At 36.2% G+C, this 25,756-nt stretch overlaps 1 protein-coding gene across 7 annotated transcripts in view; it reads right to left on the bottom strand.

Moving 5' to 3' along the window:
- The window catches only part of Trim33 (tripartite motif-containing 33), a 92,853-nt gene that overhangs the window by 39,540 nt on the left and 27,557 nt on the right, over positions 1-25,756 (bottom strand). For all 7 annotated transcript variants that reach the window (XM_063282278.1, XM_063282274.1, XM_006233100.5 and 4 more), the window contains 6 exon segments: positions 16,828-16,946; positions 16,186-16,330; positions 15,496-15,628; positions 6,140-6,256; positions 2,681-2,795; positions 194-340 (listed from right to left, as the gene is read on the bottom strand). In XM_063282278.1, coding sequence (XP_063138348.1) covers positions 194-319 — 126 coding nt within the window. In that variant the 5' untranslated portion in view covers positions 320-340; positions 2,681-2,795; positions 6,140-6,256; ... (1 more) ...; positions 16,186-16,330; positions 16,828-16,946.

The raw sequence follows: 25,756 nt of genomic DNA, 5'->3' as shown, positions 1-25,756 counted from the left end.
TGTATAATCCAATTCCGAGTGCTGCTGGAATTAGATACCATCACAATCAGCTTTTCTCAATCTTTATTTAAAGATGATTACATTTGTCAAAATAAATGTTTATACTTTAAACTTTTTAGAACTACAATATAAACATTCTACATTTGTAAATAATGGGTCCATTAAGTAAAAATAAAGATACAGTATGCCTCACCAGACGCTTGCTATAAAGTAGTGCCGTGCTGCTGCCACTTGCGATGGCCCAGTTTGTAAAGTTCATAACATGCTTCACCTGCCGGGAGAGCCCTGTGATGTCATTCTGCTGCTGTAATAGCTTCATCTGTCTTTCTTTTGTAACATTCTGAAATAGAACAACAGCTTCACTAAAGAATTAAAAATAAAATACCACACACTATCTACTGCAAAAATTGTAATTATTTAATGAATCTATAAACAATCAGAAGGAAAGTAACTAAAACTAAAAGTGGGACTAAATCTTTCTGCTCTGAGTAATCAACTCCATTCAGGATATTAGCAGTAGTTTCTGGTTTTTTCTTTCATCAAATAATAAATGTTCAAAATAGCATCTTCCTGTTGTTAGGTAACTATACTTTCTGGGTCAAAGAAAATACTGAGCTACTAGTGCCACCTACTGGTATGGCTTGGTGATAAGGTTAAAATTTTTCTTAAATACCTAAAACAAAAGAAACAAAACAAAAACAAACAAACAAACAAAATCCCTGATAGTTTCCAGAGGTCTAAGGATGAAATTAGGGTAAACTGGTTAACAAAATCCACAAAGAAAAAAGTTTCAGGAAAACGCTGCAAGGAAAAAAATCAAATGTTCAAAAGTAATCACTCCAAAGAAAGGACAGTCAATGTCCTACATACTTTGACATTCAGTATGAACAAAATAACCTACATACTTCTTAATCATTTTCTCCCCGAAAATCATTCAACTTCACTTACTAAACTATTTTTCAAAGGGAAACAAGTTCACTTTATAATATAAATCAATAGAGGGTTGGAAAGATGGCTCAGCAATTAAGAGCACAGCACTGTCTGCTCTTCCAGAGGTCCTGAGTTCAATTCCCAGAAACCACATGGTGGCTCACAACCATCTGTAATGGGATCTGATGCCCTCTTCTGGTGTGTCTGAGGACAGCTACAGTGTACTCACATACATTAAATAAATAAATCTTAAAAAAAACATTTAAATCAGTAATGGTAAAGTATTGAACAGTAGAATTGTAACATCGCTAGAATCAATTTTTTAACAAAGCTTAAGAAAACATCTCTTTTATTGCTTAGAAAAATATTATACAAGAAAAAACTATTCTAAAAATTATTATCATGCTTAAAGTATATGGAATATTTATCACAAAGCACTTAATGAGTTTTTAAGTTCTGAAGTCCTTGAAATAAATTTACAATTACCACCTTTAGATGCATAGGTAAATGTATTTATAATACATTAAATGTATCAAAGTTACTAATAACTGCTCTGAATTCATGTGGTTATTCTAGAAATTAAAACAGACTACAAGTAGGATAGGTAAGAAACAACTGACTTTATGTGTTCGAGTCTTTTATTCTCACTGTTTTTTAACGCAAATGTGTTTAAAACACAAAGTTTAAGTTACTGTGCTCACAAGATTCTTTCATTTGGATGTATGTGACTATTAATCTCATATTTTTAAAGGGTTCAATAACTAGAAAAAACTCTGGATAATCTAACTTTTCAGTGGTGCATAAAATATATCCTCAATATCATATAAACCTACATAAAAGCAAAAATGTTCAAATATGAAACGTTTATCTTTTGAAACTGCTATAAAATCCACATTTGAAATTTTCTGAAAATACATCAAACTACAATAAAGATTTGGACTGAACCTTGATCTGGGGCTGGTCAGTGTGGAGCCTTAAATCCCAGCATGGGAAGCAGAGGCAAACAGATCTCTCTGAGGTTGAGGCCACCGTGGTCTACACAATGAGTTTCAGAATATTCAAGGCTACACAGAGACGCCCTGTCTTGGGAAAAAAAACCTCAAAAATTTCACTTAGGTTTCAAAACAACATGAGTGCCTCAGAAAACTTGTAACTTCACATATTAATTTCAAAATATGAAACATAATAGTATAAAATTAATAATTAAGTTTAGGGTTTATATAATTCAAATCATGGAAAATTTTTGGCCAATTACAGAAATACATAAATGACTCAATCACAAGTCCAATTGCATTCATATAAAGAAGTTAAGCTGAGGTCTTTTGCTAGAAAGGAAGGAAATAAATTCAAAGTGCTTGCTTCGTCTTCATTTACATCATCTTTTAGTAAAATTCTTTTCAAAGATGTTATCACTATTACCAATATATATAGCTTTAAAACAAACAAACAAAAGCCAGTGTTTTATGTCAGTCATGGTGGTGCACACCTTTAATTCCAGCACTTAGGAGGCAGACAGGTTCTATAGGTTCAACGCTAGTATGATGATTTCTAAGCCAGCCAAAAAAGAAAGTCATCAACTAGTGTTATTAAAATGAACTACAAACTAAATAAAAGTTCTCATTCCCAATAGAAAATTATTTTAGAAAAAAAATCCTATTTTACCTCCAACTCATTTAAAAGCACTTTCAATAAACACTGTAAACAGCTGTAGAGCAAGAGAAGCATTTTTAATTTTTGCTTTAAACCGTACCTCTAACTGTTGTAAGAGAGATTTTCCTTTCTTATTAATTTCATTGATAAGGGTGAAGATGGCCACTTTAATTTCCTGTTCTACTCGTTTGTTAGTCTCATTTACTTCTTTAATCCTGAATAAGAGAAATGCACCATTAGGTCATCAACTCAACCTGTGTCTGAATCAACACTTACATTCACCCAAGTAGACACTTTACACAATGTAATTAAAGTTAAAAATTTGCCAAAGCACATGACTTACGTTTCAACAGACCTAACCTCTTTATTATAAATAATACAAAAACTGAATTCAATATTTAATAATTTAAACTAAGCTCATGAAGGCCAATTCTGTAGAACAATTCCAAACTCCTATAGCATGAATATGATATATAAATAAGTGTTAAATTAACTACTTTTCTGTTTAATTCTTTTTAATTTTTTTAATTTTTAAATTTTTAAAATTCCATTTAAAATGCTTCTGCCAACAAGATACAAAATAATAATATCACAATCAATAAGTTAACCTTTTGAAAGAGCAAGAATTTAAAGTAAGGGGCTAGAGAGATGGCTCTGCAGTTAAGAGCACTGACTGCTCTTCCAGAAGTCCTGAGTTCAATTCCCAGCAACCACATGGTTACTCACAACCATCTGTAACGGGATCCAATGCCCTCTTTTGGTGTGTCTGAAGACGACAGTGTACTCACATATGTAAAATAAATCTTAAAAAAAAAAAAAAAGAATTTAAAATAAGAGCATCTGTTCTACTTCAAACTTTATCATTTCAAATGTGGGTTCTAATTTAAGTTTGCTTCATAATTTCCTCTCAAACTGGCTTTACACTATAGATAGTAAAAACACTTACTAAATCACTGGGGGTTGAGGGAATGCCTGCTAGCAGTGACCCAGGGCTTCTTTTCTTGCTAAGAATGTGTTCTATTCTCCAAAGATTCTGAAACACTCGATCCATTTTAAACAGTCACTAAATGTTTTAAAAATAAATATCTCCACTATTACAATTATATTTATTATCATTTTGGTTACAACTATAAAGTGTGGATTGCTTCCATATTTATAAAATGAGAAGCAGCCAATCTCATTAATTTAAGACGTCAAAACTAACCATAATATGTAGTCTTTCTTCATCTTTTCTAATTTTGTATAAACTGCCTTTCATTAGCCAAATACATAGACAAAGCAATTTTAACACACTCAGAAATATAATAGTCTTTCCTCCTTTGCCTGTATATCACTGCTTGTTTATACTTATAGCAAAGAAAATATAAAATTATTTATAAGAAAATAAAAAATAGTGCTGCTAGTCACTAGTAATACACATAAAGCATACTGGAAAGAGACAAATCTCAGATGGATTTACTGTACTTAAAAACATACACACAAGTAATGGGAGGAGGGCAGCTGGAGAGATGGCTACAGGGTTAAGAGCTTTTGCAGAAGACCCAGGTTCAATTTCTAGAACCCACATGGCAACTCAACCATTTTTGAGTTTGAGGAGCTCCAAAATTCTCATTCTGGCCTCTTCAAGTACCAGGCATGAAGTGTGCACACATATATACACAGGCAAAACACCCACACATAAAAAATACATTCCTAAAGTAAAAAAATAATGTGGGCTAGAAGGGTTGTTCATTGCTAGCACCCCCAGGAGGATCAGAACCCTCAGTAACTACAGTTCCAGGGGTCACGATCCCTTCTTCTAGCCTCTGTGGGCATGCATTGGTACATGTACAGAGAAGCAAGCAAATACACACAAAGATAAATAACAATTTTAAATGGAAAAATATTAAAGTTTTAAATAATGGGGAGGAGAGTTATGGAGAGATGCATTAATGGAACTTGCTGCAGAAGTTCAGATGATTGCACACACACACAACAAGCCAGCCTGGTTGTGGATTCTGGGTAACATTTCTGTATCCTCTGGAAAGGCAGTTAAGTAAATATTCAACTGATGAATCATCTCGTCCATCTTGTCTTTTCTTTTCTTTTGATCTCACTAAAGATAAAACATTCCATCATCCATAAACTACTATTTTCCTTCATTCAAATACTTAATACCTTTGTATATTTTATTATGTGTCATTTTAACCATCACAAGCTAATAGATTTTACTATCAAGACAAAGCTTCAATGTCAATGAGTACACAATAAATATAATCTAACCCTATTCATACTCTCAGGATTTTCCAGGTTTGAAGTGTGCCAGTTAAATGTGTAGTACGCTGTCCCAGTGTCAAAAGTTGTAACCTAGTAAACAGCCCCTCTTAAGAAATTCTTACCACTCACCCTCTAAATAATCTAGTTTGCTTATAAGTGTACCTAAATGGAACAATAATAAAATGATAAGGAAGGCTAAAGAGTGGGCCCAGTGGTTAAGAGCACATATTCTTGCAAAGGACCAGGTTCAATTCCCAACACCTACATGGAGGCTCACCCCTTCCTGAGGCAGCAATGTGTGGTGAACAAATCTATGCAGGCAAAGCACTCACACACACAAATGAATCCTAAAGCAGACAGACAGACAGACAGACAGACAGACAAAAACAATAACTAGAACATCTCTAAAAATAATAATAGTAATGAGGCTGATGGTCATGTCAATGATAAAAGAAACAGTACCTAACTAAGTACTTAGGACTCCAAATCTGTATATTAATCTTATAATACTGCTAATAAATAAGTAGTTCTGAGTCCTTGTTTGATAATATATTTATTTATTCACTACTGGTTTTCTGTTCTTTAGCATATGCACACACATGAGGGGGGCAGTGTGTGTGTGTGTGTGTGTGTGTGTGTGTGTGTGTGTGTGTGTGTGTGTGTATGTGTGTGTGAGCAAAGAGAAGGAGCCAGATGAAGATGTTGGATGCCCTGCTTTATCGCTTTCCTCTTATTTCTTTGAGATGGTCTCTCACTGATGGTCTCTCACTGAGCCTAAAGCTAGGCCGGTGGGCAGCAAGCCCCAGGCATCCTTCTGTCTTTATACTGTATCTTATACATACTCTCTGCTTTTAATTTTATTATTCAGTCCCCTCCCTATTAACTAACTCATTTTCCAAGTTCAAAGATAATATACATTGAAGTCTCATTAATTATAAAAAGTCAAAGATGCCCAGCCACGATGGTGAAAGACTTCAATTCCCCCACTCTGGAGGGAGAGGCAGGTAATTTCTGACTTTAAGGCCAACTTAGTCTACACAGTGATCTGTAAGACAGTCAAGGCTACACAGAAGAACCCTGTCTCAAAAAACGAAAATGAAACAAAAGATCAAAGATACATCCTAAAATTTTTAAATGTTTTTGTAAACTTGTTTAGTTAATATACCAACTTCAAATCTTATCATTTCGTCTATTAAAAATTGTGTCTTCTACATGTTTAATATAGTAGAAAAATAAATTTAATTTGGATGCTTTCTTAACAAACTTTAAAACAAAATTATATTTTTTTATGCAACAGGCTTACCTATTCTGCACTTGTGTTGCTGCAAAATGAACGTAATTCTTCTTTTCAAGAAGCTTAGCCAACAGATTTTCAATTGCACCTTTCTGATTTTGAAAAGCTTCTTCTAAAAACTGATACCTTAAAACAAGCAAACAAAAACTATATTTGAAACAGAAACTTTATAAATTAAGACCCTGGAAGTAAATTACATGAGACAATCATGAAATAACTCTTAACTGCTGGTCACTTGTATTACAACAGCCATTTAATGCCATCTGCCTGGGACAGCCATTATGAAAAAAATGTCCTCAGAAAACTGTGAGTACTCTGACTTACATCAGAAGAGGGTGCTATTTTTTCATAAATCATAAAATACAACATACTATACAAAATACTATCAAAATTACTAAATTAATTACTGCTACCATTCTAATGTATATAAACTCAGTGGCTGAGTTCTGTAAGTCAAACTCACCTGCTAAGCAAATACTCTAAAACTTACGTATGCCCATAAACCTAATTACGCATATTAAATAAGACTATAGTCATAATGCATATGCCATGCTGCATCTGGTTTTATTGCCTGCTATGTTTCATGAGGCTTTCCAAAGGAATTCTATCAAATAAAGATATCAATGAAGTTTTATCCTAACAATGTCAATGACTGATACATGCTCAACCTTTCTCATTATAACACTAGAAATTTAGATTTAATATTAAGGTTCAGATCCCTGGGCTACCAGGATACTGGAAAAATTTCATGTTTATAAATTATTAAATCAACAAATTAATTTAAAGTTTCTTCTGCATGTTTGTCCCTTTGTTGTTGTTGTTGTTGAGTAAAAAGACCACTATAGCTCAAATTATAGTAATACTTAGACACAAATATGCATTGATACCACACTGTGATGAGATGAGATATAATCTGTATCAAAAATGGAGTGTCTAAAAAATGAGTTTGAGACCTAGGAATGCTTCACAGAGAAATCCTAAAAGTAGAATGTTTAGTACATTACTTACTGAAATTTCATCAGGGTCAAAGAATATTCAAATGTCAAAATATGAGACGAAATCTAATTTAAAGTAAACTAAGGATCAAGGGCCAGGTATACCATGCCATTTCTTTGTTTTGTTCTCTAAGTAATGAGAAGTCTTTAAATAATTCTAAGCAGAATGTGAAAATTCAGAACTCTTAAGAAGATCATACAACAGAAATAGAAGACTAAAAATATCAACCCTAAATGAGACAGTATAATAAGCACAGTTAGAACGCTTAAGACAGAAGCATAGGCCAGAGATCAGGCTACTTTTACTAGTTACTAGTTAGTATAGCCAAAGATGCTGAAACCACTGACATCTGTGAGAGATCAGATGTTTTAGTGATGTGAGAGGTCAATTAAGGCAATATTAATTGTACAACAAGAAAATTAGATGAGCCCACTGGTGCATACAATAGTGGCATAAGTTATTGGGGTAACAAATTACATTGGAGGCTGGGTTTTAAGGTCTATTATACAGACAGAATTTGCGCCCCATACCGTATATCTGGCCCATGGCTTAGGAAGTCATAGGTCCTAGTCAAGAAGCACACTACTGTTCTTTTACTAAACACGTTGTTTCTTCTCTATTTATGCTCAGATCCACAGATTAGGCCTTCCCTACACCTTAACCAGAGGAGCTTCTCCCTGCAATACTAAAGTTAATGAAGAGATTTGTAACTGGTGCAAGTGTTAAGAATAAGTCTCTACTGAGTGGTGAGTCCTAAATGGGACACCTTTATCAATGCCACCATGTCACACAACTTCTACTCCAGATGAAAGATGGTCACAGAAGTACTTAAGAATGTAAGAGCCAGAGGATAGAAAGAACTGTGACATGTCCTGGGGGTTGTCACAGTCATAACAGTCATGAACTCACTATAGCTACAATATCTCACACCCAATCAAGATAACAAGATCACTCAACATTCCGACAGGCAGCACTAACTTGACTGAGTGGATAATGATTTAAAAAAAAAATAGTCATCAAGGTCATATTGGGGATGTTGAGTAAAATACAAATGAATAGCAAGGCTAGAGATGTGTGTTTCAAAGGTAGAATACATGTTTAGCATGTACAAATTCCTGGGTTCATTAAGTGGTACCAGGAAAGACAAACAGTAGGCTCAGACATGTAACAGAAGGAAATATTCCAATTAAAAAGAAGGAAGAAGGGACCAGAGGGATGGCTACACTGGTAAAGAATTTGCTGTACAATCCTGAGGACACAAGTTCAGATGCACAGTCCCCACATACAAAGTCAGGTGTGTGGTTCATGTCTAGAATCCCAAGGCAGGGGGTGGTAGAGAAAACAGGAAGATCCCTGAGGCTTGATGGCCAGCTAGTTGAGATTTTCTGTAAGCTTGAAGTTCAGTAAGGGACTTGTCTCAAAAAAGTAAGGCTGCATGTAATCAAGGACAATAGATGACACTGACCTTTGGCCTATACAAACACATACACTCAGCCACATGTACACATACACATACACCATATACACGAGATAGACAAGTAGGGTCTCCAATTTAAAAGATAAAGCAAGGGTCACTCACTCATTTATGCAACTTAAAAATTTTCTATAAAAAATGGTCAAGTGGAACAAATACCATTACATGGTATTTAACTTTTGATTAACTTTCGCCAATAGACTGATACATACATATTTCATGGTAATAAATGAGAAAGACCACCACTATCTACATAGACATAATAATTCAAAATCTCAAGTTTTCTTATTTTACTTTGTTTTATTACACATTATCTGAGAGTTCTTTCAGAATGTCATTAATATCAAAAAAATAAAAATAAAAATAAAAAACCATGGGTAAACAGGGTCCATACATTTCAAACCTCTATGTTCAAGAACCCTGCATATCATAACTGGGTTAAAAAGTCAAGTAGTGCATAAAGGACAATGAACTATTTCATAGGGAAACCCAATGCACTAAGATTCTAAAAACCTGTTCTTGTTCTTACCCTTTTCCCCCTTGGTCCCTTCTCTCCCCGTTCCTTTCCCCTCTCCCTCTCCTCATGTTCATAGCTGGCCTCTCCCTCCCCCTCCCGCTCCCCCTCCTTTCCCCCACTCTCTCTCCTGTCCCTCCCTGCCATTCTCTACCCCTTTCTTCTCTTTTAACTTCCCTCCCCATGCTCTGAATAAACTCTAGTCTATACTTAAAAGATTCTAAAAACCCATTGTCCTAATAGTTATTAAAGCTAAGTCCTAACACACATAATAAAGTTAAGACTAGGAAGTAGCAATGTGTTTTTTAAAAAAGGCAAATATTGGGGTTGGGGATTTAGCTCAGTGGTAGAGCGCTTGCCTAGAAAGCGCGAGGCCCTGGGTTCGGTCCCCAGCTCCGAAAAAAAGAACCAAAAAAAAAAAAAAAAAAAAGGCAAATATTAAAATGTCCTTAATGGAATTAATATGGTTATATTTCTTTTACCTGAACATTATTACTAGTATGGATATCAGGTCTAATTGGTGAACATTTCACCTGCCTAGTATTACAAATAGCCAGAGGGTAGGGACTAATTCATTTAATCCCAGCACTGGGGAGTCTGAAGCAGGAAAACAGATCTTTTTGAGTTCAAGGCCAGGCTGGTCTATAGAGCAGTTCCAAGACATCCAGGACTACACAGAGAAAACCTATCTCAAAAAAACAGAAACAAACAAACAAAAGAACATGGACGTTAACCTGAAGGACAATCTTGACTTGTTAAGTACAGACATTATTAAGACAGAATAAACCCGATAAATTTTTTTTTTAAAAAGGAAGCAAGTGCCAATATATTCTCTGTGCAACAAGAATGTACGGACTATTTAGAAGGTGACTCAGTCAGAGAGACTAACAAAGAGTAACACTGGAAAGAAGTAATGCCACCAGCTCAACAGGTCTTAGCTTTAAAAGCACACAACAGGTTCGGTCACACTCAGTGATCAATCTTGCTCCTGTTTTCCCACTTTACTATGGTTCCCCATCACCAACATGTTTCTAGGTAGAAATCATCAACTGCACTCTGCCTTCATATAAGAATCCAATTCCACAGTTAATTTACATTAATTATCTACTAGGTAATTTCAAATCACCATCTTACTGTCATGATTTGGTTAAGAGACTTGTTACAGGCCTATCTCAAATGTAATAATACACAATATTAGTAGTTCTAAAAGAGTGACTTAAATGCAATGGTGAATGTATGTGCTCAATAGAGGCTCACTGAAACCAAATGAAAGGCCTGTCCAAATGGCTGTAATTCTTACAAATGGCCTGGGAGTATGGTATTTCACAGATTTAAAAAAAAAAATTGCTTTCTCCACTTATTCTAAAAATTAAACAAAAAGCCCACGATTTAGTTGGTCTTTTTTGGATTTTAAAAGATGCCTGTTTTACATATGGGAATATTATTAACCCCTAACATTATTAAAACTTCCAGCATGCTGGGGAGGTGTCATAGCAGGTAAAAGCACTTTCCATACAAACTTGACAACTTTTATTTCAATGCTCAAAACCTATGTAAAAGCCGAATGCAGTGGCACACACCTGCAGTCCTATGCACCTACAGTGAGATGAAGCAGAACCAGAACTGACAGCAGGCTTACAGGCCAGACAGCATAGAATATGCAGTGCTGCAGCAGACACAAGAGACCCTTGTCCCAGAAAGAAGGTGGAAAGAAAGAACACGTGGAACATTGTCCTCTGGCCTCCACACATGCTAGTCATACACACACACAAAATTTTACATTAAAAAATGTTAAGGGCTGGAGAGATGGCTCAGCAGTTAAGAGCACTGTCTGCTCTTCCAGAGGTCCCAAGTTCAATTCCCAGCAACCACATGGTGTCTCACAACCATCTGTAATGGGATCCAATGCCCTCTTCTGGCGTGTCTGAGGACAGCGACAGTGTACTCACATACATAAATAAATCTTTTTAAAAATGTTAAATTAATAACTACTAAAAGTATAGCTCCTTGCAACACTGTCTACTACTAAGAAAGTATCATACCATCTACTGCATTCCAGATACCATGCTGGAAAAGATCCCAATCCAAAATCCAAGGACTGTGCATTCAAGGTTAGATTGGTCTACAAAGTGAGTTCCAGGACAATCAGGGCTATACAGTGAAACCTGTCATGAAAAACCAACATACACACACAACCAAACTGGAAGTGGTGGGGTGGGGGAGGGAGGAATATCTGAAATAAGCCAATACTTTAATGACACCTGAAGAAAGGCAAGCTATACATCTATAACACAAAAGTCCAAGTTTCTTAATACTCTTGGGCCACACTCAAAATATATGACACACACTGCATGTGACTTCTAGAAGTATATGACAACACCGTTATGCAGACTACAGCTTATGGCAGAAGCCTGTAAGAGCTACCCAATGGCAAGCATTTTGGAGCAGGAAACTTCTAGATACTGAAAGATAATGGAGACCGTTTGAAAAGTTAGCTGCTAATAGACATTAGTCAAGGCTGTCTCCCTGGCAGAGATAAATCAATCCTGAAACCTGAAATAACTATCACATGTTCAGGTACTGAGAGAAACTGTAATGTAGAAAGAAAATTTCACTAGAGTATCCTATAACATGTAATTTTTTATAGAATAATGAAATCCTGGGGTTGGGGATTTGGCTCAGTGGTAGAGCGCTTGCCTAGCAAGCGCAAGGCCCTGGGTTCGGTCCCCAGCTCCGAAAAAAAAGAAAAAAAAAAAAAAAAAGAATGAAATCCAGTACTCATCGTACCTATAAACAAGTCCCCCTTTCCCCATAATGGTAACTTTGGAATCAATTAAAGAGCTGCTGCATCTTTTCATTAGGATCAAACTATTCTAGGTGAACAAAATATTGCATAGTTTATAGACAATAATATGGCCTGAGTGACCAGCATCCTCTTTAGAAGGCCACCACTATGTAAGGTATGCCACTTACATTTGGGCTTTTACTGTACTCTGAAAACGATATCAGAAGAAAAAATGATCTTGTGAACAGATGGTGAAGAAAAAATAGAAATAAGATTATATAATGTATGGTACACTGAAACTTATCTTTCCTATTATAGATGAACTACTTCAAAGTATTTTGTTGTTGTTACTGGAAATTTATGAACAACATACAAACAACTAAATGCAGAGAAAAATTAACAGGTCTCAAAGCAGACAGACCAGTTAGAACTTCTGTATTATCAGGAAACAGAGCTTTTGTGGGTGTTGTTGTTTTGTTCATGTTTTGTCTTGTTTTTTGAGACAGAGTTTCTTTGTATAGCCCTTGCTATCCTGGAACTCACTCTGTAGACAAGACTAACATCAAACTCAGTGATCCACCTGCCTCTGCCTTGAAGAACTTGGATTAAAGACACGTGCCGCCACCACCTGGCAAGACAGAGCTTTTTAAATACATTCCACAATCACATATCCAGGCAAAGTATAATGGGTGTGTAGGCCTGGGCTGGTGGAACATTTAGAATCTCAGAGGCTATGGCAGGACAGCAAGTTTGAGACCAGCATAAGCTACCTGAGCAATTCTGAGGACAGCCTGGATTACACAGTCACCGAAACAAAATGAAAGTACAAACACAAGAGAAAGATGTGGTACTGTGGTATTTCCCTTAATGGTGGGGGACATTCTAAGTGCTCGGTCATTAAAGAACTTCACTGCTGTCCCTCTAAACTTAAAAGGGATGGCTTGAAGATTGAACTGGTCACAAATGACAATGATTTTACAATCATGCCTATATAACGAATCTGCATTCTTTAAAAAAAAGGTAAAATGTGGGGAACTTGTAGGTTGATGAGCGTATGTACAATAAACCTACTGACACACCCGTTCTAATATCTAATCATATGGCTATTCATTTGTATTTAAAATATCGTCATAATAATTCTCAATTGTAAGTTAAGGAAATTCTCGGGTTCTGTGCATCATAACCCAATTTACAATGTTTCTGAAGTAGGGGTACCCCACGAAAGAACCTTTAATGAATTGAACCAAACAAACTCCATGTACATAAATGTTCTAAGTGAATTCTATGACATCTACTTGGCGTTAGAGAACTGTTCATACTGAGAATGAAACAAACATATAAAAACATAGAAACGTCCTAAAGCTAAAGGTAGGAAAAGGAAAGGGTTTATCAAACCCCCACCTCATCCTCATACTCAAGACCGTACACTAGGACTGGGTGGGGTAACACTCAGTAATCCCAGCACTTAGGAAATAGAAGCGGGAGGATCCTTAAAGTTTAAGGCCAGCATGGTCTACACAGCAAGTTCTAGGCACCTAAAAAAGAGAAGCAGGGAAAACAGGAACATATTAATATAATTAGGACAAGATATAATTGGTAAAGGGAATGGATGATAGTTAATTTTCAAGGTGGGAAGGGAACTGAAGCTACTCTTCTACAACTCCCCGCCCATGAACGGTGAACCCTCTGCTCCTTTGAGCAATGACTAATGAAGCTAACTTGTCACAGGAGAGTATACCATCTCCCTTTTCTTATGCTATTCACCAAATGAATATGAGATAGCCTGAGAGATGGCTCAGCAGGATAAAGACACTGACAAGCCTAACAACCTAAGTCAATTTCTGGGACTCATGATAGGAAATAACAAATTCTCAAAAGCTGTGCTCTGGCTTCCACACTGAGCTTTACACAACCTCTGCAAATAATTAACTGCAGTTAAAAAAAAAATTAAATATTGGGGTGGTGGTGAAATACACCTTTAATTCAAGCTCTCAGGATACAGAGCAAAGCAGATCTGAGTTCGAGGCCAGCCTGATCTAAAGAGTGAGTTCCAGGACAGCCAGGGCTACACAGAGAATTGACCATCAATCAACATATAAATAAGTAAATAACCAAACAAACAAATGCTGTATAAGAAATTTGAGGGACCAAAAATCCTGCTGAAGCTATGACAAAGATAAATAAATGTTTTACTAAGATAATTAGAGGACAAATATCACTGTGATTTACCCTTAAAAATAAAGTCCTCCACAAGTTAGTCACTTCAGGTAGTCTAGTTGCAGATGAGAAACATGAAATATGTCTGAACAAATTAAGGCTATAAAGATTAAGAAAATGCATTTTAACAGTGAGGGTTTTCTTGGGGAAAGGGGCGTTACTTTTATATAATCAAATGTGAGCTGTTTTATATATTGTGTTATTAGTCTCACTGTAACATGGGGTGAAATGAACATATAGAGACTTAGAGCATAAACAATGGTATTCATGCTCCACCACTTATACAAATTACTAAGGCCTCCCGAGAGCAGGTTCTTTTACCTTTGAAACAGATGGAGCACCAGCACCTTAATACTTCATGAACTAAATGAGCTTGGTACTGAGAAAAGTATCCAGCATAAAATATAACTGTTAGCATTTAGATGGTACCATCCAGTGAACTCAATAAGTTCACTGAGGTAAACATACAGCTAAGAAAAACAATCACTCCAGGCTTACTTGTATATTCCTTTAATCCCAGATGCTTAGGAGTCTGGGTGAGACAGAAGATTATAAACTGGAAACCAACTTGGGGGAAGTCAGCAAGACCTCATTAAAAGAACAGGGGAAGGTGGGAAATATAGGTTGGTTGGGGTTTGGAGTAGCTACTCATTTACTACCATTTCTTAACAGAAGACTGCGAAAACATACTTTCATCGATTCAGAAAATCTACTCTTAAAAAAACTAGGTAGTTCTAGTTTTGTAGATAAAACTGTTACACCTATTATTTGTAATAAACAGAAGCCATAGAAAAAAAGCTTGTAAAAATTCTGTTGTATGCCTAACTAAAAATTGTAGTACAAATCTAATACAATTCTGATGAAGCAAATACATGAATACTGCTGATTCAGCTAAAATGATTAATAAAAAGTTATGTATTAACAATATAGCTATACTAAGTAGTGTTTTACTTGTTTATATAGTTTCCTTGCAATTATACATTTAATATGAAACCCATGTGTTTATGCTTAGATATTAAAACACAGTATCAGCCATATACATGAGAACTTTTATCAGTTACCTCCATATAAATATTCCCTTTTCACATCATAACTTCTAGCCTAAATACACTGCATTTGGAAAAACCTTATTTCAACTATAGGACTAGGAAGCAAGGAAATAACATAATTACAATCTTATAAACACGAACTCTCATTAATAATATGCCATAACAAATATAACTAGATATGAACATGAAAAATATCCTTATCACACATATATTGCTTCAAGAAATAAAATTTGGGTTTAGATACTCAGACAAAATATGAGGCCAATATTTAAGAACAAATTTATCAGTACTATTTCTAATATTTTTAGCAAACAATTTTGACTTCTGTACCTATGTTCTTTGTGCTCCAATAGCTGACAGTCTCTACACGTCAGTCTATCACATGTTTCACAGAATAGTTTCAACTGCTCTTGTTTATGTACAGGACAAAATACTGGACGCTGACCAGATGTTCCAACAGACTCTGTAACAAAATAAAACATTTTTGAACAATAAGATTTTTGACTAATTTTCTCTATTTTATTTATTTATTTATTTATTTATTATATATAAGTACACTGTAGCTGTCTTCAGATACACCAGAAGAGGGCATCGGATCTCTTTACAGATGGTTGTGAGCCACCATGTGATTGCTGGGAATTGAACTCAGGACCTCTAGAAGAGTAGTCGGGTGCTCTTAACCGCTGAGCCATCTCTCCAGCCCTATTTTTCTTTATTTTTTTAAGTGCTAGTATTCAAAGATTATAAATAAGTAGAACATGCTATTTTTAAGTTCGAAAGTTTAAATGTCTCACTGAAACTATGTGTACAGGGACAAGCAAGACATCTCAGTGATAAAGGCATATGCTGCCAAGGTTGGTGGCCTAGATTTAATCCCTGGAACTCAAATGGTAGAGAAAACCAATTCCTGTAAGTTGTCCTCTGACATCCACAAATAGCACTACGGCATGAGTGTGTACATATGTATATACACACACATATGCACACGTTTTTTAAAAAGAGCAACTATATATATCATACCTGAGACATCTTCTTTTTTCCTGATCAGATGGTCTTTAGTGAATTTTACTCTTTGATGTGCTTCAATGCATGTCTTACACAGCCACTCTCCACATTCTACACAAAAACCAACTGCACTTGCATTGTCTTCACAACTAGTACATACCTACAAAAGAAACACAGATCTACATCACATTTGCCATTCGTGGATTAACGAATAAGTGAAAACTTTGTAACTTGCTCTTAAAAACATTTAGTCAGTATATAAAATCACTTTGTCATCCGTATCTTCAAAAATATTTCTTTAGCAATAAGACATTCAGACAGGTAAAATCTTAATATTTAGAACATAAATCTATGTAAAACTTTAAGTTTTTAAACAATAACTATTTTATTCCACCAAGTCTGAAGCTATAGAAGAGTAATCTTTAATTTCTAGTTAAAAGACAGAACTATAGCAGTGCCTAAATTACTTAATCAAATTTTTTTTTTGGGGGGGGGTTCTTTTTTTAGGAGCTGGGGACCGAACCCAGGGCCTTGCGCTTCCTAGGCAAGCGCTCTACAACTGAGCTAAATCCCCAACCCCCTTAATCAAATTTTTTATAATTTACATTTTAATGACAAGAAAAATATACATGAATATAGAGAAAAACAGATGCATACCTGTTCTGATTTCTCATCAGAACTGCTAGGAGCTTCAGATGTGTCTTTCACAAAATAATTATCCACAAGATCTATCTGTCTGCATTCTTGACGACATACTGGACACCGTATTACACCAACTTAAAAAAAAAAAAGAAAAGAAAAAAGAAGCAGGGGTTAATGTTCTTCAAAAGGAAAAGAAGGAAAGTCTGCATAAAACCATATAGAAACCAATCATGTACTACAGAAAAGACCAAAAACATGAACAAAGCAGCCTGAGTTATTTCCCTGGAGGAATATGATACCCATTTAGGAAAAGAAAACATGTATTAAAATGCTCCCCCTAAGAATGTTTATTATAATAAAGGGGTAGCTGACAGCCCTAAAATAAATGCTAATCTTCAAAGCCTATGAATAGATAAAAGAAACTGCAGCTGGCAGTTGTGACACACGCCTTTAATACTAATTCTTAGGAGGCAGAGGCAGGCAAATCTCTTTAAGTTCAAGGCCAGCCGGGTCTGCATAGTTCTGGGACAACCAGGGATAGATAATTAACACCCTGTCTCAAAAGGCGAGGAGGAGGGAGATGTCATCATTGTGCTTAATACAGAATCATTTCTGAATTATTCAGAATGAACCTATAAGAATGAGGCTGGTGTGTATGTGTAGACAGGTATCCAAGGAAGTTTTTTTTTTTTTTTAAAAAAGGGTGTTAGATACTTTGGAGCTGAAATTACAGGTAGTTTTAAGCCTTAGCTAAGTGCTGGGAACTGAACTCTGGTCCTCTGGAAAAGGAGCAAATATTCTTAACCACTGAGCCCACCATTCTAGCACTCAGATGCAGATTAGACAGCACATCAGCTGAAGACAATCAGAAGACTGGAATGATGTGCCAAGAAAGGCAGCCACTAAGAAAGAGCTAAGAAGACAAGGAATAAATTCCATCTAAAGCCTGTGGAATCGGTCTTGTCAATGCTGCCTTTAGCCCAGTAAAACTTCCTGCCTCTAGAGCTTTAAGGGTACCAGGTATGTGTGTTCTCAATCAACAACTCTTGGGTGATTTTGTTGTAGCAAGAGAAGAAAATAAACATACTATAACATTTAGTTTGGTGCTTAATATAATCTATATGATTGTGGGAGAAAAAGCACCCATGCTTTTACCTATTCCCATTTTACGATCTATTAGACAGGATAAACTGCTGAGGTAAATATGGAACTTGGGGAATTAAAAATTAACGTAGAAGTCAATAAAACAAACTACTGACATGTCAACCACAGAACTAAAGGTGCATACACAACACAAATGACATGGTTTAGGCTGATGAGATGGCTCAGCAGTTACGAACACAAACTAAGACTTCCAGAGAACCTGGGTATGATTTCAGCACCCATGTCAGGTAATTCACAACTGCCTGTAACTCCAGTTCTAAGGGTGAACCAATGCCTCTGGCCTCCAAGAGCACCTGCACTCATATGCACATATCCACATGTACACACACATACACATAACTTAAAAATAAAAGGCATCCCTGGGTTCGGTCCCCAGCTCCGAAAAAAAGAACCAAAAAAAAAAAAAATAAAAATAAAATAAAAGGCATGCTGGGCATGATGGCAGATGTTTCTAATCCTAAAACCTGAGAGACAGAATGATCCTAAGTTCAAGGCCAGTCTGGACTACATAGCAAGACTCTGTCCCCAAACAAATAAGCAAAACCAAAACAAATATAATCCAGCAAAGGCTAAAATTAGTGTTGTTTACAGTTTATAACACACAACTCTAAGAAACACCATGTGTAAAGTCCAAGGTATAACAAAGTCTCCAAGAACTACATAGTAAGTACACAAACCACAGAATCTAATATAATCATTCTGACAGAAAATAAAAATGTAAACAGATTTTCTCAATCTATCCAGGTCTGGTGGAAAGCACATGTAATCCAAGCTACTGCGGAAGCTGATGCACAAGAATCACTTGAGTGGGAACAGAGAGCCTTGACAACATAACTAAAGACTGACCCACCCCACCATTTTTCACACTTGCAGCACACGAGCACACACACTCGTGCTCCCCCCTCCCTCTCCCTCTCCCTCCCCTGCCTCTCATTCTAAAGCAATGGTACTCAACCTTCCTAATGGTATAACAATTTACTACAGTTCCTGTGCTGCAGTGACCTCCATCCAGAACACTGTTCCATTGCTACTTTATAACTGTCATTTTGCTGCTGTTATGAATCCTAAAGTAAATATCTGTTTTCCAATGGTCTTAGGCACCTCTGTGAAAGAATTGACACTCCCCAAGGGGTTGAGACCACAGGTTGAGAACTACTGTTTTAAAAGAATACTTCCCAGGAAACATATACCCTGTGAAAACTAACCGACAAGGTGGAGTTGCTTGTGTCAGCCTTTTCAAAAGTAAAAGCCAAGAGACTGTGAAAAATACTTTAAAAACATGGTTAGCTAGTACTAATCTTTTAAACTTGGTCCCTAAATTCCATTTATTATATTTTAGATATAAACATATTTCACTTCAAAATTTAAGATGTTAAAATAGAAAATGGGAAAATGGAACAGGTCTGGCAAAAAATTCTTTACATGCTCTTAGTTCATATAATAATGGCATTTGTGAAACTTGAAGAAATGCTGTATAACTTTAGTATAACAAGTTTTAAAAAGGTTGGGGATTTAGCTCAGTGGTAGAGCGCTTGCCAGCTCCGAAAAAAAAAAAGAAAAAAAAGTTTTAAAAAAAATCAGTAAAATACAGAAAAAAATTACATTTACTAAGTGTTCTTCAGACTTAATGCTGTATAGGCTTAAACTTTCTTAATGCATGTTCATTTCATATTGTAAAAACGACATTCCCTTTCTTAAGGGTGCCAAGCTAAGACTATTTCAGAGTCAAGGAGCCAATCAAGAAAAAAGGGAAGGGGGAAGAAGAAAAGAACAGAAAAGAAAATATAGATACACAGTAAATTACCGCAATAGCTGAGACCTAGAACTTGAATGACATACAATAACTCGGTTGCTGTGAAGTCAATCAGTAGAGCTCAGCCAGTAACTGCTTTTGGAGGGTAACAGAACAGCTGAACGTCACATGAAAGCTACAGCTCTCATGGACCTCACTCCACACTTTGACAAGAACTATTCTAAACTATGGATGAGAATTTCAAGATTTTCTGATCCACAAAAACAAACTCAATAACCCCTCCCCCAAATGCCCATGAAAGCAGTGAGGACATCTTTACACTTTACCACTTCCTGTCTGTCTGATGCTCTGGGCCCAGTTAAACTGTGTTCTACCCTGCACTTTTCTCTTACTTAACAATCTAACTTGTCCATTTGTAAATTGGGGCTATGATAGACAGGAGTCAATAATGCCCAAGTTTTATTTAAATTTTCATTAATACAAGGGTCATCTTTGCTTTTTAAAAAATTTATTTATTTATATTTTATGTGTATTAGTGTTTTGCCTGCCTGGGTATCTGTGAGTTACAAACAGTTGTGAGCCGCTAAGGGGGTGCTAGGAATGGAACCCAGGTCCTCTGCTCTAAACTGTTGAGCCATCTCTTTACCCTTTTCCTTTTGAAATACATTTTCAATATGCTGACTTGGCTGGACTGAAACTCACTTTGCAAGCTCACAAGTGATCCACCAGCCGCTGCCTTCTGAGTTCTGGGATCAATGGAATGTACCACTATATTCCACAATACCAGGTTATAAAATGTACCTTATTAGTTTCATTTAAGTCTACTTAACATAAGTACTTTCAATTACTGCTCCCATTATAAAGGTGAAGAAATAGATTCAGAGAGTAGAAAACTCATTTAAGGACATAGGGACATATAAATGGATCAGAGGCGCACAGTACCTAAATCAAAATCTCAAGAACTATAGCACATACTTAAGAACTGTTAACTCCTTAGATTGGGACAGACAGAAAAATACAAATTAAAACTACCTTGTAATTCCAACTCATCCCAGTCAAAAGAATGACAATCATACAAAAAATAAAAAGTTGAAAGAGCTCAAGGAAAGAAAACTCCTAGTCACTGTTGATGAACGTGTCAACAGATACAGCTACCATGAAGATCAGTGTGGAAACATCTACACTAAATAAAATACAACTAGAACTCATACCATCCCGCAGTATCATGTCCAAAGGGCTCCATGCCATACCATACTACAGAGATGCTTACACAGGCCTCTTTATTGCTGCTCTATACACAGCAATCTGGAATTGGAACCACTACAGAAAAACTGAAAAGTGTGCTTTGCAAACACAATGGAATTTTATTAAGCCACAAAGAAAAAGAAAACTACTAAATCTTCAGGAAAATGGAAAATACATGAACTGAAGTAGCCCACACTAAGAAAGTGTGGTATGTTCTCTCCCATATGCAGATTCTAACTTCTAAATTTTATAGCATATTCAAACATAGTGTATAAGTTTTAAACTAAATTGATAGTGATGAGAATAATTAATGGAAAGTAGTTTAAGTAATATATGTGTATATATGTTTATGTAGAAGTGTACGTAGAGGCCACATAACTAAAAAAAGCCCAAAAGAATGGGGATACGGTGGGCTGGATAGTAATAGTAGAACACATTATGAAACGAAAACAGAAGTAAGAATTCTAGGAGTGCAAAGATTTAAGCAGGGATAGGAGACCAAGATATGGGGGACAGAAGACGGGAAAAGGTCAACCAAAACCATTTTTGTATGGACAGCCATAGAGAAATATGAATTTACATATACATAGGCAGGCAAAATATTCACACACATAAAATAAAAATTAATTAATTAATTAATTAATTAAATCTAACAAGTAAGTTGCTGGGCATGATATAGGACACTCCTTTAATCCCTACAGTTGGGAGGCAGAGACAAGAGGGTTTAAGATCAGTCTTATCTACATAGCAAGCTATAGGAAGCCAGAGGTACATAAAAGAGAAACTGCTTCAAGAAAAATAAGATACGTGTGTGAAGGGTGTGGGGGGCGGGGGTTAAATCAGGTTAAAAGCACTTGCTTCTCTTGGAAAAGAAAGAACCAGAATTTGGTTTCCAGGGTGCTCACAACTTCCTGTAATTCCAGCGTCAGAGATCCAATGCCCTATTCCTGCTTTTGCAGGGCAGGCACCTATATATGTATGTAGGACGATGTCACTATGCAGGTGAAGGCAAGCACAAGATAGAACGAGGCCTGTCATTGGACAAGGAAGGAAGGATGGGCTGAAGAAAAGTTTTAGAGAGGAGAAGAGACAGGGAAAGGGAGTGGCCGAGAGAACATGGAAGCAGATGTTAAGATTCCTCTCTGCACATTTACAGGTTGTTATTTATATTCTTTAGGGATGGATGTGTACAGGATTTTGTGTATGTAGATGAGCAAACTATATGTTATCTAGGCAGGCAATTATATCTTATCAATTGGACCAGAGGTTATTGTGTTCTGTGTTCTTTCTCATGGCGATTTAGTTGAATTTAAGAGAGTGTGTGGTGGCTGGAGACACTAGGCTGTCACAGAACTGGGATGTGTATGTCTGGCATGGTGGCAACCTGCCTTGGGAATTAGATGGGTAGAGAGATTGTTGCCAGGCACAGAGAGTAGCCATTGGCAGTGTGATATGGGATAGAGCACAGCGGGTGATACGCTTTGCTGACTGAGATGAAGATATCTACAAGATATCTTGGAGCACTACGGTGCCAGACCTAGAGTGGGATAAAAGACAGCATTCTTTTTATATAATTTTACAACAATATATGTGTACAAACACACACACATACACCTAAACACATGTTTTTGAAAATTAAATTAAGGGTCTAGAGAGATGGATCAATGGGTTTTTTGTTTGTTTTTTGTTTTTTAAAGATTTATTTATTTTTATATGAGTACACTGTCACTGTCTTCAGACATACCAGAAGAGGGCATCAGATCCCGTTACAGATGGTTGTGAGCCACCATGTGGTTGCTGGGATTTGAACTCAGGACCTCTGGAAGAATAGTCAGTGATCTTAACCACTGAGCCATCTCTCCAGCCCAGATCAATGGTTAAGAATGCTTGGTTGCTCTTGGAAAAGGACCTGAATTTAGTTACTAGCACCTACAACGGGTAGCTCATAACCATCTGTAACTAGTTCTGAGTAATCAAATGCCTTCAGCCTCCTCAGGCACCACCAGCACACGCATAAACATACCCCCACACGTATGCTCATAATTTTTAAAAGTAAAATAAATATATGATAAATTAACTGGTTAAATTAAAAGGAACTGTGTAGAACTGGAGGGCTTAGAGATTAAAAGCACTGGCTGTTCTCCAATAGGACCTGTGTTCAACTCACCCCCAGGACATTTTACAGCCCCCTGTAATTTCAGTTCCAGGTAATCTAATTCCCAGTTCTGGACTCTACAAGCACATCATGCATGTGATACAGAAAAAAACACTCATAAACTAACAATCTTTAAAAGAAGAAGAAATGCAGCGGAATCAAATGGACTGAAGTGGGGGCTAGAGAGAGAATAATTCAGTGAGTAAAGTGCTTGAGAACTTGATCCCCAGAACATACTTAAAAAGCCAAGTATGTGGTTTGCTAGCTTGTCAGCTTGGTCTAACTGGGGAGTTACTTGTGACAATAAGAAATCATCATTCTCTTAACATCTGCTGCTATCACTTCCACTGCTGTTAAAATTTCTACGGAAGACATCAGTGGCCACTTGCTTCAGGTTCTAGTTATTACTGTTTGTCTTCCCCTGTGTGAACAGATACGCAGTTCTTCCTGGCTGACAAATACCACCCACACACCACACACAGGCGCGCGCGCGCGCACACACACACACACACACACACACACACACACACACACACACGCACACACAGGCACACGCACACACCATTTATTTAAAAAGGCAATGTATACAGCTTCTGAAGAAGCACAACAACACACAAAATTCATACACACAAAAACGTAAAGAAATGACTTCATAATGATAATGCAGTAAGATTTATAGCTAAGGAAATTAAGAATTCTGGGTGACTAACATGTTTCTATGTGGTTAATTTTCATATAGAAAATATACAATTATTCAAAATAAGGGAAAGGTTTTAGTCAAAAAGTAGGTTTTGAATAAATACTATTTAACTTGCTTCTCAGCTGAACCACTGGGATATAAGTAAATCAAACCTAGAATGCAACTTTGATTACTAAAGACAAGTAAAGGGCGGAAGGCTTGAGCTAGATGAGAATGCATCTCAATGGTAGAAAGCTTACCTATCATGCATAAAGACTTAATATTAAGTCCTCAGCCTAGACACAGAGCCCTTGAATATGTCAGTATTCACACATCTAAGAGAAAAAAGACTTCTAAGATACAGAAAACAACTTTCCAACATTTCAAACTGAAATATATGTTTAACTGAAACAAAATAATTTTCTATTAATCACTTATAATTAACTTCTCATCACTATAATTTCCTTTAAATATGTATTAAATTTTTTTGGGGGGTTCTTTTTTTTTCAGAGCTGGGGACCGAACCCAGGGCCTTGCGCTTCCTAGGTAAGCGCTCTACCACTGAGCTAAATCCCCAGCCCCAATATGTATTAAATTTAATCATCAGTTTTTTGCACGACCTAATAATCTTTTTACTCAGCCCTAGCTTTTCCTTCTGATATCATTCACATCTTTTAATTATAAACAACCCTCTTCCTCAGAAAATATGCAAAAAAAAAAAAGACATGTCTTTTCAGTTAAAGGAAAAAACTGCTAGAATTAACATATAAGGCCCCTAATTGCTCAGTGAGAGGCCAGTCCAGGTGATTAGAGTGTCCTGTACATTAAATTGTAGGAAGTCTGAATTAAATAATCCAGATAAGAACTAGAATATAGCTCAGGATAAAGCATTCCCCTGGGCTTCTAAGTCCTGTGTTTAATTACTGCCCTGCACAGCAGCAAAAAGAATATGGAAAGCTGGAGGTCAAGAAGTGTTAAAACTATGACAAAACAACTGGCAACAAAGTAAAAGGGCAGAATGGCCATGAGAGAGGCCATATTAATAAACATCTAAACATTACTTGACATAGGTGAAACTGGATAGGGGCTGGAAAGATGGCTCAGTCATAAAAAGCACTCGCTGAATTGAACCAGAGGACTTGGGTTCAATTCCCAGCATCACCATGACAGCTCACAACCATCTCTAATTCTAGTTCAGAAGGTCTAACACCTCTTCTGGCATCTGAATCCACTGTATGCACATGGGGCCCAGACATGTATGCAGACAAATATCTTTACATATAAGATAAATTTTAATAAAGAAAAAAATTGGCATCTGTAATACAGAAAAAAAATTATGAACTGGCTCAACTTCTAAATACCATATAGCAACATGTTTATATTATATTCATAAATATCCAGCAAACTTCACAAGTTGGCTTTAGCACTATGCATAAAAATATCAAATTTATATTTATGCGATAATATGTGTGCAAACACAATCATATTAAACCCAACTCTGGTATCAAACAATGAAAACTATCTAGAGACAATATAGATATTATAGTCAATAATTAGTGACATCTTATTTTCATATATTCTTAAAAATCTGTACATCTTCAAATTGAAATTTTAAAATATTATGTAATCAGAAACCAATGAGTCAATTTGTCATCAAATATAGCAATATATTAATAATATTCAGCATCATTTAGAATAAGGTATTCAAGGTTTTTCAACATGTAGTCTGTTAGCTATGTGCTAGTTTAAAAAGTAAAATAGGGGGGTTGGGGATTTAGCTCAGTGGTAGAGCACTTGCCTAGCAAGCACAAGGCCCTGGGTTCAGTCCCCAGCTCCGAACAAAAGAAAAAAGGAAAAAAAAAAAAAAGTAAAATAGGGCCAATAAAAATTATTCCAAATACTGTAAGCCTCACATGTTGGGAGGCAGAAAACTGACTCCTATAACTTG

This window comes from Rattus norvegicus, chromosome 2 (genome assembly GCF_036323735.1).
Source record: "Rattus norvegicus strain BN/NHsdMcwi chromosome 2, GRCr8, whole genome shotgun sequence".
NCBI lineage: Eukaryota > Metazoa > Chordata > Mammalia > Rodentia > Muridae > Rattus > Rattus norvegicus.
Note: the sequence above shows the minus strand (reverse complement) of the source record. Positions and strands in the feature narration are given on the sequence as shown.